At 47.4% G+C, this 19,277-nt stretch overlaps 1 protein-coding gene across 1 annotated transcript; it reads left to right on the top strand.

The window, feature by feature from the left end:
- Positions 1-4,503: 4,503 nt before the first annotated feature.
- Positions 4,504-18,335, top strand: emilin3b (elastin microfibril interfacer 3b; the record flags this gene model as incomplete). Its single annotated transcript, XM_079742556.1, has 6 exons — positions 4,504-4,682; positions 13,752-13,874; positions 14,614-14,900; positions 15,541-15,887; positions 16,386-16,736; positions 17,039-18,335. The coding sequence occupies 6 exons, from the start codon at positions 4,504-4,506 to the stop codon at positions 18,182-18,184; spliced, it is 2,433 nt and encodes an 810-aa protein (XP_079598682.1). The 3' UTR covers positions 18,185-18,335.
- Between the last annotated feature and the right edge of the window lie 942 nt (positions 18,336-19,277).

The raw sequence follows: 19,277 nt of genomic DNA, 5'->3' as shown, positions 1-19,277 counted from the left end.
TTTCTCGCTCTGTGATTAGTGCCACGGTCTCCATAGATCTACTGCTCCCTGTCTCATTCACTTACTTCCTTAAAGCCCCCTAGTTAACACCCCCTTCCCCCAAAGCTCTTTTACTACTCTTTCCTGTACTCCAAAGACCTCTAAAGTGCAAACATATAGGATGACACATTCGGTGTCCATGCTATGGAGACACCAGGGACACTGTTGGGTCTGCATGGATGAGTGGAGCAGAGAGAGAGAGAGAGAGAGAGAGAGAGAGAGAGAGAGAGAGAGAGAGATATGGGAGAGGAAAGGGAAAAAGTGAATGAGATGCTTTCTGTTTTCATGGTATGGTGGTTTCTCATTGAAAATGCCATTCCATTCCCCACCTACCGCTTTATGAGTTCATATCCTCCGGAACCTATTGTGGAAAAAGAGCTGTTTCCAACACAGGAAAAGCCCCTTTGACCCCATTGAAACATTATGTGTTTGTCTTGCCTGTTTTAGGACCTGCAGCGGAGGGCTGGATGTACAATAGGGTGGACCAATAGGTTGACTATTGTTCAAACACACCCCATGAATAAACAGACTCAAAAATAGAAGATGTTTTGCGTTTTTTGACTTTGTCTTTTCTTTCAAACCTTTCTCACACAGAGCTCTGGCCGGTCAATGCCATATCCTTCCTCATAGTGGGGAACACCGACCCCTCATGGTCTTGCAGTACCACCTCCTCCTCCCCCTGTGCCTCTGGGGTGGTAACCCCATCAGTGGCTCCTTATTACCAGCAAAGTGGGGTGGAGAGCGGTGCTAATTTATGCCGGCCCACCACCAGCCCTGGTATCTGCCTTTAAGGGGGGCTGCCTTTACTGCGGGTGTCCGATGTTAAGAGGCCTCTTTTATGGAGGAAGGGACATGCCACCAAGAAGTTTATTGGCTGGCACTTAATGGCAAGTTAATTTAACTTGTCATAAATCTCTGTTTGGATTTCGCTTTTTTGGGGGGGAGATGGTTTCCGCAAAGAAACAATCAAATGATATTATCAACAATGATGGTAGGAATATTGAGGAGTTTCTGGAATATTTAGGCTACGCAGAGCTTGCTTCCAAGGGTGTTATTTCAGATTGGATATTAGCGGGGGCTGGAATGCATGAGAGAGAAATGCAATCCTTGGGGGGGGTGGAGGGACTGGGAGGAGGGAGATCCATGGGCAGGCTTCACTGGAGGACCCCAGGGAGTATTACTCCCTATTTCTCTATTACATAAAATTATATTACATTATTGTTGTCATTATCGAGCTGTTATGGGAGGGCCTTTTATCATAAATTACACCCTTGGATGTTTCTGTTACAGTGCCGCCAGATTGATCATGTTCTTCGGCAAATGCTTCTCATCAACTATGCTATTGGTGGTACGCATGATTGTGTGCATATGTGGGCCTGTTCTGTGGTTCGGTCTAGCAGTACATGGGGAATAGGGAACAATAGGGGGAGTACCCAGCTTTTATCTGCTTTGTTGTGAATTTAAGGGCACTTCGGCGCTTTGACGCCACAGAATAGAGGTGCTTTTTTCTACTGTAACCTATAACTCAATCAAAGGGAACCATGTCAGTTTAAAACCTCACCAAAGAGCTAGATGGAGTCACAGAGAGGTTCAGGATGATAAAAAAAAGTTGAGGGGTCTGTTAAAAAAAACATTTTGAGGATTTTTTTCTCTAGACATATATAGGGTTAAGATTATAATTCACAAGGAGAAACAGAACATATAATCCTGGCATAAAGTGAAAGGGGGGAAATGAAAAAGCTTTGGAGAGGTTTTACGGTTTGGGATACATGACACTGACTTGTGTCAGGAGGACAATCTCAAGGGCCAGATATATTCAGCGCAGAAAAGTGTTTATTTTCGGTTGAATATATTTCTGTTGAATATATGATAGTGATCTACCTGAGATAATAACTTTTTTAATATGTAATTCTTCACAGATGTTGTACTAATACCATAAAGATAAAGAGACTTGGCATGGCAAAATTAGTGTTAGGAGACAGAAACCTATAAGATCATCACTAACATTTATAGCTCTTCCAGTTTCCTCCTCAATATCCTCCTTTTGGAACTTGTTAGCCTCTAGCCTTGTCAGCATGGGTGTAAACATGATTAGATAACTGTATTTTTCTAAAATAATGATTGTCTTCTCTGAAAGAAACAAAATCATCTCGGAAATGCCTCAGTTTAGTCTGTTCCTGTGCTTTTGTATGGTATCCATCACTGAATAAAACAATACTTCTTCTGAAACTCCAGCAGCCATTGAAAGACTGTGTTGTGTATAAGTTAACAGGTTACAGAGAAAAGCAGTTCAACCGAGTGTGTATGATGGTGTTTAGTGGGACCCTCCCCAGACCTGTGCATTTGAACCTTTGCTGTCGCTCCGTTGATGCAGTCTGGGACATTTCAGGCATCTTCCCTGCTTTAGTTGTTTGCGTGTGTGCTGTGTACTCAGGGGCCCACTGTGTGTTTTCCTTTCACAATGACCGGTAAATGAAGAGTCAACAGTGGGGGCAAACAGGGGTCAGTCCACACCCAGGTGAGCAGAGAGATCTTAGGGCAACCGACCAAACAAAGAGGGTCCTTGAGACACCTGTGTCTCTGCAAACCACTGTCTGGGCCCCACAGTCCCCTGAAGACAAACACAAGCACACACACACACACACACACACACACACACACACACACACACACAGACACACACACAGACACAGACACACACACACACACACACACACACACACACACACACACACACACACACACACACACACACACAAACCCACAAACACACTGAATATTCAAGTATGAGCAGTTTTAATGCCTGCAGTTGCAAACGACATTTTAGTGCTGTTTTTAAAGTAGAAAATGTTTTAAAAATGAATAGGCTTTTTGTTTATACACAAATTTGGGTGAACTACTCTCCTCATGGACGAAGTAAGAGTTCAAACAAATCTATTCCATTACTGTATTCATTTTCTCCTCTTGACAATTTTCTGAATATTTGGAATAGTTTGGCAGTTAGTAGTTGGGGGACAGGGACAGGAGGGCGGGGGTGGGGGGGGTAGATATAAACTGAAGCCTTGGTCTGGAATTCTAATGAGGGACTGTGGCGAGGAGGTGGTCCATTGTCTCTGGAGCGGTGTCGTCTGAGCTGGGCACGCCAGAGCCCTGCACACGGCACTGCACACTGGAAACCGCCTGCACCCCCCGTTTTGATGTACAGCTGCTCCCCTTACAAACTGAAAATAGTCAAAAACATATCTGAGAGGCCTGCGGCGAGCCGACTGATTGAAGGTAGGCAACACATGAATGGAGAGAGCGAGCGGGAGCGAGGGAATGGGAGAGCGAGAGACGGAGGGAAAGAGAGAGATAAGAGAGTGATTTGAGACAGGGATTTTGATGGGCTGCGATCTGTTTGGTAACCTTTTCATGTGTATGAAATTCTGTGTGTGTTTCAGAGAGAGAGAGAGACAGAGAGAGAGAGAGAGAGGTCTTGAGTGAAAGACACATTATGGGCTGTCCCCCTGTATGCAGTGCAGTCTGAGCTGAGTTGGGGTGGGATATGTAAATGGGGGCTGTCTGTCTGCCGGCCCCTTCAGAGGCAGTGTGGGGTAGCAGGCTACTTTCTCTCCCTCTCCCTCTCTCGCTCTCTCTCTCTCTCTCTCTCTCTCTCACTTACACACAGGCAAACACACACACACACACACACACACACACACCGAAACACTGAGACACTCACATACACAGTGCACAGAACTTTGAGGGCTTAGCCTAGTCACCAGTTCTTAGATATACATACACACAAACACCCACACACACACACATTCACACGTTCGCACACACTCCCACACACACATACGCACACACACACGCACACACACACACACACACACAAACACACACACACACACGTTACTGAAAGTGTCTTTGGTTCTAAAACTCACACTCTCACTCACTCACTCACACACACACACACACACACTCACACGTAAACACACGCACGCCAGCCCTGTATTTCCTTTTTTTCCCCCCCCTCATCTGGTCCTCTCTCTCCTCTCTCTCTCTCCCCCCCCCCCCCACCCACCCCCGACCTACTCCTCCTCCTCCAGCACACCTTTGTGTTGTGTGTTCCTTGCCCCTCATGCCTTTTTTTTCCCCCCACCCTTTTTTTCCCTTCCTTGGATAGTTCTCCCCTCTCTTCCTCACTGTGCACTTGAGTGTGCTGCCGGAGAGCGAGAGCTGAAGACGTTCGGGGCGAGATGCTGCAGATCCTCCAGCTGTTTGGGCTCCACGCGTCCCCCCGGGCCTGCTGAACAACAGGACCACTCTGCACACACAGCGGGACCCCTCCAACACGTCCCTGCACCCAGCCAGCCGCGGCGCCCACACACTCCTTGTTGATTTCCTAGCTTGAGGACCTTAAAAACCAAAGCTGCTGTTCGTCGGCCACAAAGTGAAACTAAACCAAACCAGGCACCCGAGATGGGACGTCTGGTGGCGCTCTTACCCGCGGTGCTCCTCGCGGCGTGGCTGGCCGTGGTGGACGGCAAAGGGACATATTACGGAGGCCATGTCAACCCCTTCTATGGAAACCGATTCAACCTGTTCAAGGCTGGCGTCAACCCCCAGCTCATACCCAACAAGCCCATGACACGTCACAAGTAAGTGTTCGAGAGCCTTGTCGTCTGGGGTCTGAGGCTGTCACGGGGGGGGGGGGGGGGGGGGGGGATTCAATTCTCCGCCAATAGAAATAAATGTGTTTTGTGTTTTTTTTTACCCCGGGCTGCCAAGTGAGTCCTCTGAGTGCTGGAGTATTGCGATCGGGGACCCCCCGCCTCTGCACTGTATCCCTCCCACGGGCAGCACATGTCACCGGCCGATTACGAGAGTATGGCTTTGGTTAGCCGTTCTAGCCGGGGTTCACTCAGCGCGTCGTGAAGTGCCGCTCTCTGTTTTTCCTCTGGCCCTCAACACCAGCGGCCCCGCGGTGCGTTTCACACTTGGAACCATCTGCGGTCCAGGGTAAACATTAGCCTGTAGCGCTGCGACAATGCCACAGGGCATGGTTGAAAACAAAGCCGTCCTTGTGGGCTTCATGCTACAGGGGAGGGAAGGGGTGAAGGGGGTGCTGATCTGGCGACAGGAATATTGATCTGAGATGTGATGTGTGTGTGAGAGTGTGTGTGTGTGTGTGTGTGTGTGGGACTGAGTTAAAGACCGACGTTCAGCAGACTTACAGAGCAAGCGGGCACCTCTGGCCCAGAAGGGAGCGGTGGAACTCACCAGCTACGTTAAAGCAACAGTCCATTGGCAGACGTCAGGGTCCTGGGCAAAGATTGATCAATTCAGTTTTTTCAGCCAATAGCAACAATGGCTTCAAATATACATATTTTTCCATTTTAATCAGTGAACTCAGCCCAACGAAAACACTATCGCTATGACGTGACTATCGCTATGGCGCAAGCAGAGGAGGAATCACAATGCCATGTATTATTAAGTCGTGAAGCTACGTGATGAAACTGAGACTCTGAATTATTTTTGCCCTGAGGGTGGTGATTGATATTTTGCCCATCAGAGCCGCCGGCTTCATGTCACTTTCCCATCCCATGACTCTCTTTGCTCGCCCTCCCTCACCAGAGAAGGGCTTTGGTCTGCTGGGTCGCAGACTCTCCACGACCCAGCTCTGCCTTGCATGTAGGACCTCAGATCTGTAATGCTCAGACCTAGACCTGTAGCTGTAGGACCCCAGACCCGTAGCGGTAGGACCCCAGACCCGTAGCAGTAGGACCCCAGACCAGTAGCTGTAGGACCCCAGACCCGTAGCGGTAGGACCCCAGACCTGTAGCTGTAGGACCCCAGACCTGTGATGTTAGAGAGACATCTACTTCTACCCAATGGTTCTGTGTTAAATCCCTAATGTTTTAGGTCCATCAATCAGCAAGATGCCTAACTCCTACCGACTCATTCCTGAAAAATGATAAAAATGTCAACTGAATGTTTGAATAATAGTTTTGTCAGCCAGATTGCCCAAAGCCAATTCCTTTACCAATGTCTCAATCACATTTTGCTATTGTTGTAATTGTTAACATCCTCTATACCACAACACTCTTTGATTTAAAGCGAAGTACTTCATGGAAACATTTCCTATATATCTATGACCTGAACTAACATTATAACTATTCTTCTCTGATCCCCCCTCATTCACTTTTGCATACTCAGTCATCACCGTTTATCACTCTGCGTCTTAAGCGCTATATATATATAGACGTATATTCCTCCCTTGGAGGTGTTAATGTGGATGCTACGCGTCGCATGAAGATGAATGTATGTGGGCTGCATGTGACAGTCTGGCACGAGACTGTTTACCTTGGCGACATTGGCGCCAACACATCTATTAATACCAGAACACCACACACACACACACACACACAAGCACATGCAAATACATACACATATACACACATAGAGACACACACACACACACATAGAGACACACACACACGCACACACACACAAAAATACATACACATACAGACACACACACAAAAAAAATGGACACATATACACACAGAAATACACACGTACACCCACACACACACAAACACACACAAATACATACACATATACACACAGAGACACACACATACGCACACACACACACACAAATACATACACAAACAGACACACACAAAAAGATTTACACATATACACACAGAAATGCACACCCACACACACACACACACACACACACACACATACACAAACACACACACACACACACCCCAATACACCCATGTGCCTTAATGGATACCGCTCAGACGACCCCCCAAGATCAAAGCAGCCCCCATGCAGTCCATCTTCTAGGGTTACTCTCTATTCCATGTCAGCAACCAGCAGGCTTCAACCATTCATAGTAAAACATATTTCTTCATATTTAGAGAGGGGAGAGGAGAGCGAGGGAATAGGAGTTTGTGGACAGTGTGTGTGTGTGTGTGTGTGTGTGGGGGGGGGGGGGGGGGGGGGGGGTAGTCATAACATTCTTCCATGAGACATCATGTTTGAGGTCACCCCCACAGTAGTGTTTGTGTGAGGTGACTTGACCCGTGCTGGACATAGCTAGACCCTGGGGGGGGGGGGGGGGGGGGGGTCTGTTCACACACAGCAGTGCACGAAACATGAGCTCAGTTGTTGTGGTGTGCCTGCTCAGTGGAAATAGAAAGTGCATGATCGCACGTGTGCCAAAACGTGTGGAGGAGAGTGTGTTTGTTTTTGTACTCTGCTTGCATGTGCACTCGCTTGCTCTGGGTTTTTCAGTTCTCTTTCTGGGTGTGCGTGTGTGTTGAGGGGTGTTCATGACTCGCTACTTTTCCTTTATGCACTCCCAGTTGTGTTTCTTGATGGTCTGTGTGTTTGTGTGTGTGTGTGTGTGTGTGTGTGTGTGTGTGTGTGTGTGTGTGTGTGGGTGTGTGTGTGTGTGTGTGTGTGTGTGAGTTTGTACTCATTTACAAGCGTGTGAAACCTAACGATGACATACCGTTCACACAGTGTCAGTGGAAATAACAAGCCACCCACTCTTTATCCACCCTGTCTATTTACAATTCCACAGCTGTTGTGTTGTGTTACTCTCAACATTTGTCATTATTGTTTTGTCTGATATTCAGCGATGGCATATAGCATATTGTAGTCACAGTCAAGTCAAGTTCAATGTTGCATTCAGCAACCGTGACCTCTCATCATGTACAAAATGCCAATGAACTTACAACTTCTACCCAATCTGCAGTTAAAAACCATCTAAAAAGCCACATGCCATGTCTAAGTTACTTTTGCAGTTTGTTTTCCTGCGACCCAATATATTGATGCTCTCAGCCAAAACAAAACATTTTCTGAACGGCTACCATGGCTTGATGAATTGGACACAGGTCAAGGGGGGTAAAGGTGACGGGGTTGGCGGAGATCAGGGGTCGGGGGTCATGGGTCGGTGCTGTACGTTTGTGTCGGTCGTGTGGTGGAATGAGAGCAAGCAGCCGATCTCCTGCTCAGGGTCGTGACAGGCTGACGCCGACGACGGCTGCTCTTCTGTTCCAGATCTAAGGCTCTTGCTCCCCTCTCTTAGCCCTTACTTCTCTTTTGGATCCTACTTCAAAGTAACCGGCCTTTGACTCTGAGTTTGGTTTCACGAGTTTTAAACCTCACTCATTTAGTTGGTGAAAACAGCTAAATGGAACTGACGGTCGAATTTTTTTGAAAGTCAGTTATTAGCCTAGTCTCCAAATCAGACTTAAGAGTAATCAAGTAGGACGGCTAGATCCCGATTATAAGTAGCCTGGCATTTCCTTGACTCAATACTGGTATTACAGTTTCTTAAAAAATCCTTCAGAACTTCTTAACCGGAGCAGATTTCTTACCTCAGGAAATGCCAGAGGATTATAACAAAGTTATTGGAATGGTTTTACTACTGGCGGTTTAGCTTCTTAGCATACTACCCAAGAAAACATGACGACAGAGAATGGACATGACTATATTGGCTGAACGACAGATACAACGTCTGCTCTACTTTATTCCTCTCACAACAGGGCAGGGTTTCCTATCCAAGTGATCCAATTTCATCATTAGGTGTTTCAATCCCAAAAAATGGTGTTCAACCTTAAAGCCTATAGCTATAGCCGTGGCTGGCTCTAAGTTGACCTCGTGCCTCCACCTGTCAGAACGATCCCTCTGGGTCCTGGGTCCTAGTGCTGGGAGTATCACTGCCCGGTTAATTAGCAGTAACAACAGTGTCAATCAACCTCGCACCCCGGGACTCGTGAGACCTACCAGTTGGAGAGAAATAGAGTTTCATTAAAAACCCATAGAAGGAAACGGCGAGCCCCCTGGGAGATTTATTAGCCCACAGAAATGACATTGCTATGTCAAATGACCTGTTATGGATTCCACGGTCCACCTTAAGGGACGACCCCCGGTCATAAATCTGTCCGGGCCGGCGGTATCAGGTCTGGGATCAAACAGCCTGGAATTCGCAGGTGACCAGCTGGTCAGGAGTGAAGGGGGGCGGGGCTTCATGGTCCGGAGCATCAAAAGCACCAATCGCAACGCATGACAAAGCAGTACTATCAGGGAGCGAATCGTGACGACAGAAACGTCATGAACACGTGTAAGAAAGGTCATGGAATGATAGAAGGATCCAAACAACTAACATAGGAAAAATACAACAGGATGGTCCAACGCTATGAGAGAGTGGGGCATTTGGTTTGGACACTACCAGCACAGGGCGGGTCCAGAAGCAACAATATTATGTGCTAAAGCGCTCCATGTGAGCATCTTGAGATGGGAATGCGGCTGTTCCCAGGAGGGAAGCCTGTGATGGGATTTCAGAAGTGAAACTTTATACTGGAAATATTTACAGAGGGACCAGACCTGGAGTTAAAAAATGACACGGTCTGGAGACAGGCTTCTGGCATGGAGAGCCCTAGTGTTATGAAGGGGGGGGGGGGGGGCATTACTCACTCTGAACAAGGACTGAGTTTATTTACCTTGATGGGTGACAAAGATGGGCGTTGCCGGGGGGCTAGGGTGGGCTCATGTGTTGCTCAGCCAGGTTTTTTTTTAAAGTGCATCGTAAAAAAAATATTAACGGTTGTTGAAAGACTACTAAAGTTTGTTTAGTGGCTTTCTGATTCCCAAAAACGAGTTTTATTCCAATCTCAGAGCACCAGATTATGAAAAGCAGATAATAAATGATTGATTACACAGGCTAGGACACATACATAATATATATGTTGATGTATTGATTGATTGCATGTACCTTTATCTATCTTGATGGTACTGGAATTGGATTGTTCTCTATGGCTTCATCACAGCCCCAGCTACAGACCCAAGCTGCGACATGAGCAACACCCTACCCCAACAGACCTAACCTAAACCAGTTGCATCTTGACAGATGAGGTGTGACTAACACATAAAAACTACTATTTCCCTGCCTTTTATTTTTTCATTTCCCGCCGGTGTGTGGAATATCACCCGAATGGAATGGAATATCACCGGTGAACACGGGTGTCAGTGCAGGAACGTGACCATCGATCATCTATATTCCTTTAGGGGTTACCATGAGCACCTTCCATCGCAGGCTAGCTAGGGAGCGCCAGGCTAGCCACAGGTGGCCTCACCATGAGCCCCCAATGTGGACATACAGTACAACCCAATAACAGACAGAACAATGAGTAACCCGGTGACGTGCACGCCCAGACCTTAACATGTGCCCTCACATGCATACGTTATTGTTTACAATAATGTAAATGTTTAGATACGCACACATTTGCACACACACAAACACACACACACACATAGCACAAGTGAGGCAGAGAGAGACAGGGAGAGAAAGAACACCTAAGCAACTGTTATTAATATCTCTGTTCCTTTCTCTTGGTTGCATGTGACCGCTTCATGCCCTTACAGATGGTTTCAGATGTCTGCCCTTGCCATGCTGTGAAGCTGACCTCTGATGTGGTGGGATCTCTGTCAGTGAGGCCCACGTGCTACTGGAAATATTTTCTGTGTGTGTCCTCAATCATTGCGCTAAGTCAAGCTAGAAGCTGTACTTTGGTGTTGGTTTCCACAACCCTCATAGTGTACAGCTGTGCTGCTGGAGTGTTCACACTCGCATGTTTAAGGAAATGCTTGTCACAATAAAAATCATATTTCAAAACATTCGAAACAATCTGTTTTGAATGTGAAAGCAGTGTGTGTCAGAATGCATGTGTGTTTGTGCATGTAAACATGCTTGTTTGTGTGTGTTTGTTTGTGTGAGTCTGTGAGTATGTGTACTCAGTTATGCATGCTTGCCTGTGCATGCATACTGAATACACATGTGAATGCATCTAAAATGCCACACAATTCAACCATAGGTTGCGCCTTGCCTACAGCTCATCACAACCATCCAAGTATGTCTGTGTCTCATTCAATTCTCATAGGCTCCTGTTCTGCCAGTGTACAGCACCTGACCCCTGGCAGCTCCAGACCCCAGTCTGTAGCATACAGAGAGAGAGGGTTCATCAAAACACTCTCACTGCTAAAGCAGCAAGGTCTCTGTGTGCTTAATCTCAGCTCCAGCACTGCTAATACGTTATAGCAGAACTTGTGGTTGGAGCCGGCACAGAGCCTGGACCCGAACCCAGAAACTGCAATGGGCGGAATTACACTTTGTTTCTTGTTTCCTTTCTACTGATGAAAACTCATTTGCGCAAGTGGATGAAGCTTTCTTAAGGGGACTTTAATAATGCCACGGCATTTTATTTTTTACAGTGACCGGTCGATACTGTCAGTGTTGATTTGATACCTTTACAGACAGTTAACTGCTGCTGACAGAGTTTGTGATTGTCAATTACTCCCTTATAGATCCCCTCCTCCAGCAACACGATTGGTGTAAGCAAATATGAGGCAAAAGAAAAGTGAAACAAACCTGTTCCCCCAGGTTTGAGTGATAAAAGCGTGATAAAATAGCATGATGGAGTGGAGCATTAAGAGTCTAGGTACAAAAGGGAGTTAAAGGAAGAAATGTAGAAATATTAAGAGTGGGAGAGGAGCAATTTTTTTTGGTACATCTGGATTCCTGCACACCATGCTGTCTGCTTCTGGTATGTGTGTGTCTATGTGTGTGTGTGTGTGTGTGCGTGCAAGTGCGTGTGTGTGTATGTACATGCATGCATGCGTGCCATTCTGTTGGTCTGAAGGTCACAAGCTCTTCCCAGATGTGCACCTGTCAAACAAAAGTGATCAGTTTTGACTCTACTGGTCAAGTCAGTGTCAGACACACACACAGTCTGCTCTCCATCAGCTGTCAGACAGGTGCCTGAATGTGTCTGGTCTGGTAGTCGCACGGTGCAAACGCATTGAGCCACTACCTGTGTTTTATGCTTTGGAAAGAAGCTATTAAATCTAGATTCACTAGACGCTCATCTACCAATTCTTCACAGGAATGAAGATATTCCCTGAATAACATTGAGTTAACCTTTGCCCTTTGCCACCTTAAGCACCACCCCCCAGCCCCTTCTGTGTGGTGTTTATTTTTCAAGTGAAGTTCACTTCCCCAAAACATGACCTGTGTCATGCTTGAGTACTTTAAAAACATCCAATAATACCACATCAAGTCACCACATTCTGGCTTACCACTTACAAGCACATGATTTGGCAACAGGTTGTCAGTCTGGTATGAAAGAGTTGAGTCAAACCGACCGCTGCCGCTGCTTCCAGCCCGTATTAACATGTGTCAACAACCTGTGTGCACACATGCACACAAGCATGCACGAGCAGACACACACAAATAAGATCATATGCCTTCCTACACACACACACACACACACACATACACACACACAAACACACACACAAATAAGCTCACATGCCTGCCTACACACACACACACACACACACACACACACACACACACACACACACACACACATACACACACACACACACACACACTGACAGACTGCCCTATCTGCTAGCCCTTAGAACCTGTTGAGTTGGCATATTGACCGCCCCTACCCCACACTCCTCTATTCAAACACTCCTGTTTGTGCTGAAACAGCTGTGGAGTAGCGCTCAGTGCTGAATGTGTTAGGGGACTCTCCCCTCCGAAAGGGAGAAATGCTTCACATGTAAGTCTAAAGAGCAAAGCGCAGTGCGTTCCCTGGGCTGCACACAGGGCCACGGAACATTTACCAGTTGCTATGACTGCACTGGCAAAAGCAGGGAGAACATGTTTGAAAGAGACACAGGGGCATGCGCATACACCGCACACCCAAATCCACCAAGAACAAACACATACACACACACACATGCATACACACGCACACACACACACACACAAACATGCAAACATGCACACACACAAGTACACACTTAGATACAGAAACACACACAAAAATACGTACACGCACAAAAACACACACACACACACACACACACACACACACACTCACACACACCGTCACACGCCCATCCAGTATGACGCAACAACAGAGCTGTAATAGTTATAATGGGGACGCTTTATGTGGCTTTGCACAAGCTCACACAAGCTCACGCTTCCAGATTGCAAACCGCTGTTGGATCGGCCTCATATCCTTTATTGGGTTCCTTACGGCGCGATTACAGCGGCCTGTAAGCAGAATGATTCAACCACAAGGATGGTACTTTTACTAAGTCGACAAACACAACATTAGAAGTGCAAACGTTGAAAATAACGAAGGGAGGAGAGAGGCAAGCAAGAGAATCAAAGGCACAAACATCAAGGCCGCAAAATGAGTCACGTTTTAACCCGGACACCACAGTGGTGCCAGAGGTCATGATGCTCCACCTGCAGCTAATCAAGCCTGATTAGCTTCACACTGATTATTCACTGGACGAATGCCCAGCATGGTTGTTTTTGGCCTTTCCATCCAACCATGTCAAGTTTGAACGTATTGACCTTTATTATACTGCCTTCATAAATATATTTACTTTTTTTTTGTGGTGGGGGGCAAGTACTTTATCTTAAACGCAGGTGGAAGAGTGAACACAAGTGTTTGCCCATTGAGTTTCCAATTGAGTTTGAGATATTTTGTCCGGGCAGTTTTACGCCGTATAGGGTTTAGTGGATATATTTAATTACCTTTCATTGTTTTCTTTTAGCTAATACGTCCCACAGAAAAAAAAGACCTAACTAGTGTCTTTGCTTATCGTGTTCCCTCCAGAAACCACTGTGCCTACGTGGTCCAGAGGAACATCACGTGCACCATGCAGGACGGAGTCGCCACCTACGTGAAGGCCGAGTACACCACCAAGTGCATCTGGGGTCAGAAGTGTCCGGTGGTCATGTAAGTGTGAAGAAAAACCCTAATGTCTGAATACAAATGTATATTAATTTGAGAATGAATTCACTGTGCAGATTTCATTTAAGATATCATTCTCAAAAAACACATTTCTGAGTCAATGATTTACCTTACCATGCTGTACGCGCCTTTCAACCCCAGCTCATTACGCGTTTTAAAAAGAAGCAATGCATATTTGCTGCCCTCTAGTGTCCTCGGTGTTTACCTTGGAAAAGACTTTGCCCTGCGGAAACATCTGTGATTATCGGTGGTGATGGTGATTATCTACAGAGTGAAACCTGGGAGAGTACAGTGTTAATGCATTGCTGCTATCCCTGTAAAAGCTATGGGCCTACAAAAACAACTTATATCATTTTCATCATCGTTATTTTTTTCTTTCTAGGAATAAATGGACAAGTATTGAAATAGTCATGCTTGAATTGTGACCTGATTGTTGTTTAAAATAACTAAAGCAAGATAGATACGCAACCAAAAGCCAAAATACTTTCTATCTAATTGAATATTTTCTATCTAATTGAATAGAAAATCTAGTTTGAATTTGGTGTCTTTATCTCCCTCCAATCCAATTGAGAACCAATTCAACCCATTACATATTTTCTTATTCTCCCTGGATCTGAGCTCTTATTGAATCCATATAAATGCACAAATCTTCAGAGCTACGACTATGAATACAAAGTTAAAGTGTGTTTAGGCTAACTGGTTTCCTTCTCCATGTGCTCTGCAGGTACCGGACCTTTTACAAGCCAACATACAAGGTCGGCCACAAGACCATTACTGAGCTAGAGTGGAGGTGTTGTCCGGGATTCTCCGGTGAAAACTGTCACGATGGCTCCACACCCCTGCCCGATGGCACATTGCCCCCATCCAAGGGAGCTGTTTCCCCTCACCGACCAGGCCTCAGGGGCTACCCCCATGGTCCAAGACCAACCGAGGACCACAAACCTGGAGAGGGCCAGATAGAGCCAGGCAGGCCCATCCCCAGCATACATGGCAATGGGAAACCAAACCAAGGTAAGGACATAGGGATGCTTTCAAAACAGTCCAATTACTTACAAACTACTTTGTAGTAATATAATAAATGTATTTATTCTATTTTGTTTAAGAATGCTTGATTCTGATTGGCTGGGAGGAGGGCATTAATGTATTTTGATGGAATAGCAGTGTAATAAGTTCCTACAGTTTTACAATTTAGCAAAGCCTTTTTTAAAGATGCATCCTGCCCAGGGATGCCTACAAGTAGGCTTCTGACAATGGTGATTGAACCCAACAACTTTTGGCTGGGATTTGAGACCCTCGTCACTATGCTCCAAATAAACGCCCACCATCTCACCTTTTGTTCTCTGTTTCCGTCATGACCTCAGTTTCTTTCTTTGACCATTGTCTCTGTCTCTGGCCTCTGTTTCTGTATTTGACCTCTGTCTCAGTATTTGACCACTGTCTCTGTCTTTGACCTCTGTCTCTGTCGTTGACCTCTGTCTCTTTCTTTGACCTCTGTCTCTGTCTTTGACCTCTGTCTCTGTCTTTGACCTCTGTCTCTGTCGTTGACCACTGTCTCTGTCTTTGAACTCTGTCTCAATCTCTGACCTCTGTCTCTGTCTTTGACCTCTGTCTCTGTCTTTGACCACTGTTTCTGTATGTGTCCTCTGTGCAGGCAGCAGGTTTGGGGGGTCCGGGGTGAGCGGCGAGAGGCTGGACCGCATGGAGGACAACCTGCGGCGCCTGACCCAGGGTCTGGACACCCTGAACGGGGTAGTGGTGAGCCTGGAGGACCGCATGCGGACCTCCCTCAGGGAGGACACAACCAAGATCCTCAGCACCCTCCTCGCCAACTCCCCCCGGGTGGTAGACTCCTCCGTGGGCTTAGGGGTGTTCCCAGAGGGGACGGGGGGCCGGCTGGACGGGGTGGAGGGCTTCGCTGGCCTTGGAGACCTGGAGGGCCGGGTCACGGAGGTGAAGAACGAGCTGCGGGCCAAGGCGCACGTCCTGGAGGAGATCCAGGTATGGCGACATGCTGCCTGTGTACTGGGGTAATGCTATCGTGTAATGATCGTACAATGATGTCTATGTTTTGGCTCTATCAATCAATCCTTTTCATTTAACCTAGTTCAAAAGGTCTGCGGGCTTGTGGAGTCATGAATGGATAGTGTGTTGATTTATTAGGCTATGAATAAACTCTGATAGAGACAGTTGATATTGTAAACAATAAAACTAATAGCCTTTTTTTCCTTTTTGAAAATTATAGAATCCTTTTCAATACATTTACCATGAACATTGTACATTTATTTAACCTTTATATTATTCAGTCAATTTATTTATTTCATTACTGGGATCTACAAGTTAAGAAATGCACCTTGAGAAGTCTTTAAATTTAAGCTGGAAAAAGGTGATGAACTTTGTAAACGTTGAGAACACGGACGGGAACCAACAAACTCATTGTTAAAGCTAGGAGATGGGTGACTGAGCCGTGTTTGATGCCCCCCCCCCGTGCCTCCACAGGGAATGGTTCTCGGACACGACGGCCAGCTCAAGAGTCTGATGGAAGCGGCGAGCGGGAGGCCCATCCCGGGGTCCAGGGCCTCCGTTCTCCTGGAGGAAATCCTGGACGCCAAGTTGGCGGGCGTACGCGCCGACATCCTGGACGGCTTCGAGAGGCGCCTCACGGGGCTGGAGAGCCACTGCGACGAGAGGATCGTGGCGGTGCAGAGGCAGTGCCAGAGGGAGCACGTGGATGGCCAGGAGCAGATGCAGCAGTCCCTGGACGGCACGGAGACGGGCATTAGGGAGGAGCTGGGCACCCTGCAGGCTCAGATCCAGGGTCTCACCCTCACCGAGAGCTGCTGCGGACAGGTAGCTACGACGCTCAGGTCCACCGGTGACATACACGGGTAGACACCATTCTTGAAATTGCCATTTGTTTTGGATTATTCGGGAAAGCTGCAATGGAAACATTTGTGTCAAATGACAGGACACCCATGTGAGATTCGTTTTTTTTAATGTAGGGAGATAAAGGTCATGAGATTCAACCTCTGAACCTAACTAGTGATTATAAATGCAGTAATCGAGCGTCGCTAATGGCTATATTTAAATGAGCCATCAAGGAATGCTGTCGTGATAAAGCCGATTGATATGGACCTGAACGATCCCTGCAGGTGAACAGCCTGTCCCGTCGCGTGCTCCTCCTGGAGGAGTCAGTCAAGGGCCTGAGCGAGTCCCAGAGGCAGCTGCAGACGGCCCTCAGCGACCACAGCGTCCACGTGGAGACCCTCATCGAGGCGCGCCTGGTGAACATGGAGGGCCGCCTGAACGCCACCGACGGCGGGCTGGACGGCCTGGCCGCGGTCCCCGGGGGTCTGGACGGCTTCAAGACCCTGCTGGATGAGAAGCTGAAGACCCTGGAGGACAGGGTGTTTGTGGCCGTGGAGGAGCTCAGCAACGCCACCGCGCCCGCCCTGCTGGAGGGCCACGTGGTGCCGGCGCTGGAGACGGAGATCGAGTCGGTGAGGCGCAGGGTGGAGGGAGACCTGGACGGCATCCAGAAGCAGCTGGTAGACCTGGAACTCCTCTGCACCTCCTCCTGCTCGCCCTCCAGCCCGCTGGCGGCGGGCGTGAGCGTAGCCCAGGTGGAGGAGGAGTGCGGGGAGCTGGAGAAGAAGGTGAGCGGCCGCCTGGACACGCACTCTGACCAGCTGGACCGCCTGAACGGCACCCTGCAGAACCTGCTGCTCCGCATCGCACAGGAGGAGACGGAGGGCTCGGTCCAGGGGGAGATCACCCTGCTCAAGGTCAACATCAACTCTGTGAACCGCACCCTCAAGGGGCTGAGAGACTCGGTGAGCTACATCGCTAAGGAAGTGGGTCACGCCAACACGACCTGGGAGCAGAGGGAGAACCAGCTGTCCAACCAAATGCACGGCATCGCCCGGCTGGTCGGCCACCAGGCCACCGTCTTCGGGGCGGGGGAGAGGCGACTCGCCCAGCTGAAGGGGGAGCTTGTGGCCTTGAGGAGGAGGCTGTCCGGAGAGCTGCAGGGGTGCAGAAGCACAACGCTGGGTGTTCAGAAAGAGGTGAAGGACGTAGACAGCCGGGTGAGCCAGGTGGAGGGCCAGTGTTCCAGCCTGGGAGAGCTGGCTGAGCACCTGGAGAAGATCCGGGCAGAGCTGGAGAGACACTCGGACTCCTACCTGGCCCAGGTGAGCGGCACTCTGTCCGACCACTCGGAACAGCTCGCCGAGCTGAAGGGCGAGATCAAAGACTGTGCGGCTAATGTGGCGTCCAATCAGAACGGAGACAAGTAGCATCTTTGTTGCGGGACAAAAAAAACATGTTTCTTCTCTTTCTGCTTGAGAGAATTCAACAGCCTTTCTTCCACTCTCTTCCACCCTGTATGCATAGATACAAATCAGCCGGGCCAGTGAAAGCCAATGCCTATAAGCCCCCTGGCCTAGATTGCCCAGCTGTCTTGGGTTTCAGTTCAGTGAATTGATAGGAGGGGGGAAGACAATGGAAGGCAGACACAAACAGATTGGGGAGAGACACCCTATGGTTGTATAGCTGGGTGCATAGCTTTTACTGGAGTTTTTATTCAATAGGGCATTTGTCATGTTTTCCTTTGATCGTCTATGTTTTGTTTTCATTCGTTATTTGTTTTCAACTTTTATTTTAACTTATGTGAAGCAAATGCTATGTTAAAATGTTAAAATGTTTCTATTAAAGACGTTTGAAATAACACAACAGCACGAATGCTATGGAACTAATAAGCTGCTATGGGTTTGTACTGGCAAGCACACTCAATCCTTTAAACATACTGTATGTCAACTTGGTGCTATGCATTTTTATAAATCTTTGTTTACCACTTGTATAAAATTGAAAATTATTTCTCTGTTGACATATTGTGTCATTCATGCAAAGGCATATTTTTTATTTGTTAGTTTCCAAACTCACCAACAGGGGACAGTGGAAACACATTTGCATGGTAGGAGGCAATTGTATTGTAATCCAACAAGCTGGAGTGCTGTGCATTATTTTTGACTTGAATGTATGATGTTACACCCGTGCAGACATGACAATAGACATGGAAGTAGACATTTTAACGTCACTAAATGGTCAAAACAAAGACTTTGAGTTCTGATATCCATTGTCGGCATGACGAATAAATCCAACATTTCATAAGGACTGTGGTTGAATAATGATGCACGTACTATTTAAAAGATGCTAACTAATGCTTGTTTGTATTCACTGCACATAAGTATCTTGGTTTAGACTCATCCATGGTCGATCTGAAAAGGCGTAAATGTGATTTACGACTGATGGCCAATGCTGTCATAATCGGGAAGCAGACGCTGCAGAATTCCCAGAGCATCAGCATATAGTTTGCAGTGGGAGCATCCC

The sequence above is a fragment of the Pollachius pollachius genome, assembly GCF_949987615.1.
Source record: "Pollachius pollachius genome assembly, chromosome: 8".
Taxonomy (NCBI): Eukaryota; Metazoa; Chordata; class Actinopteri; order Gadiformes; family Gadidae; genus Pollachius; species Pollachius pollachius.
Note: the sequence above shows the minus strand (reverse complement) of the source record. Positions and strands in the feature narration are given on the sequence as shown.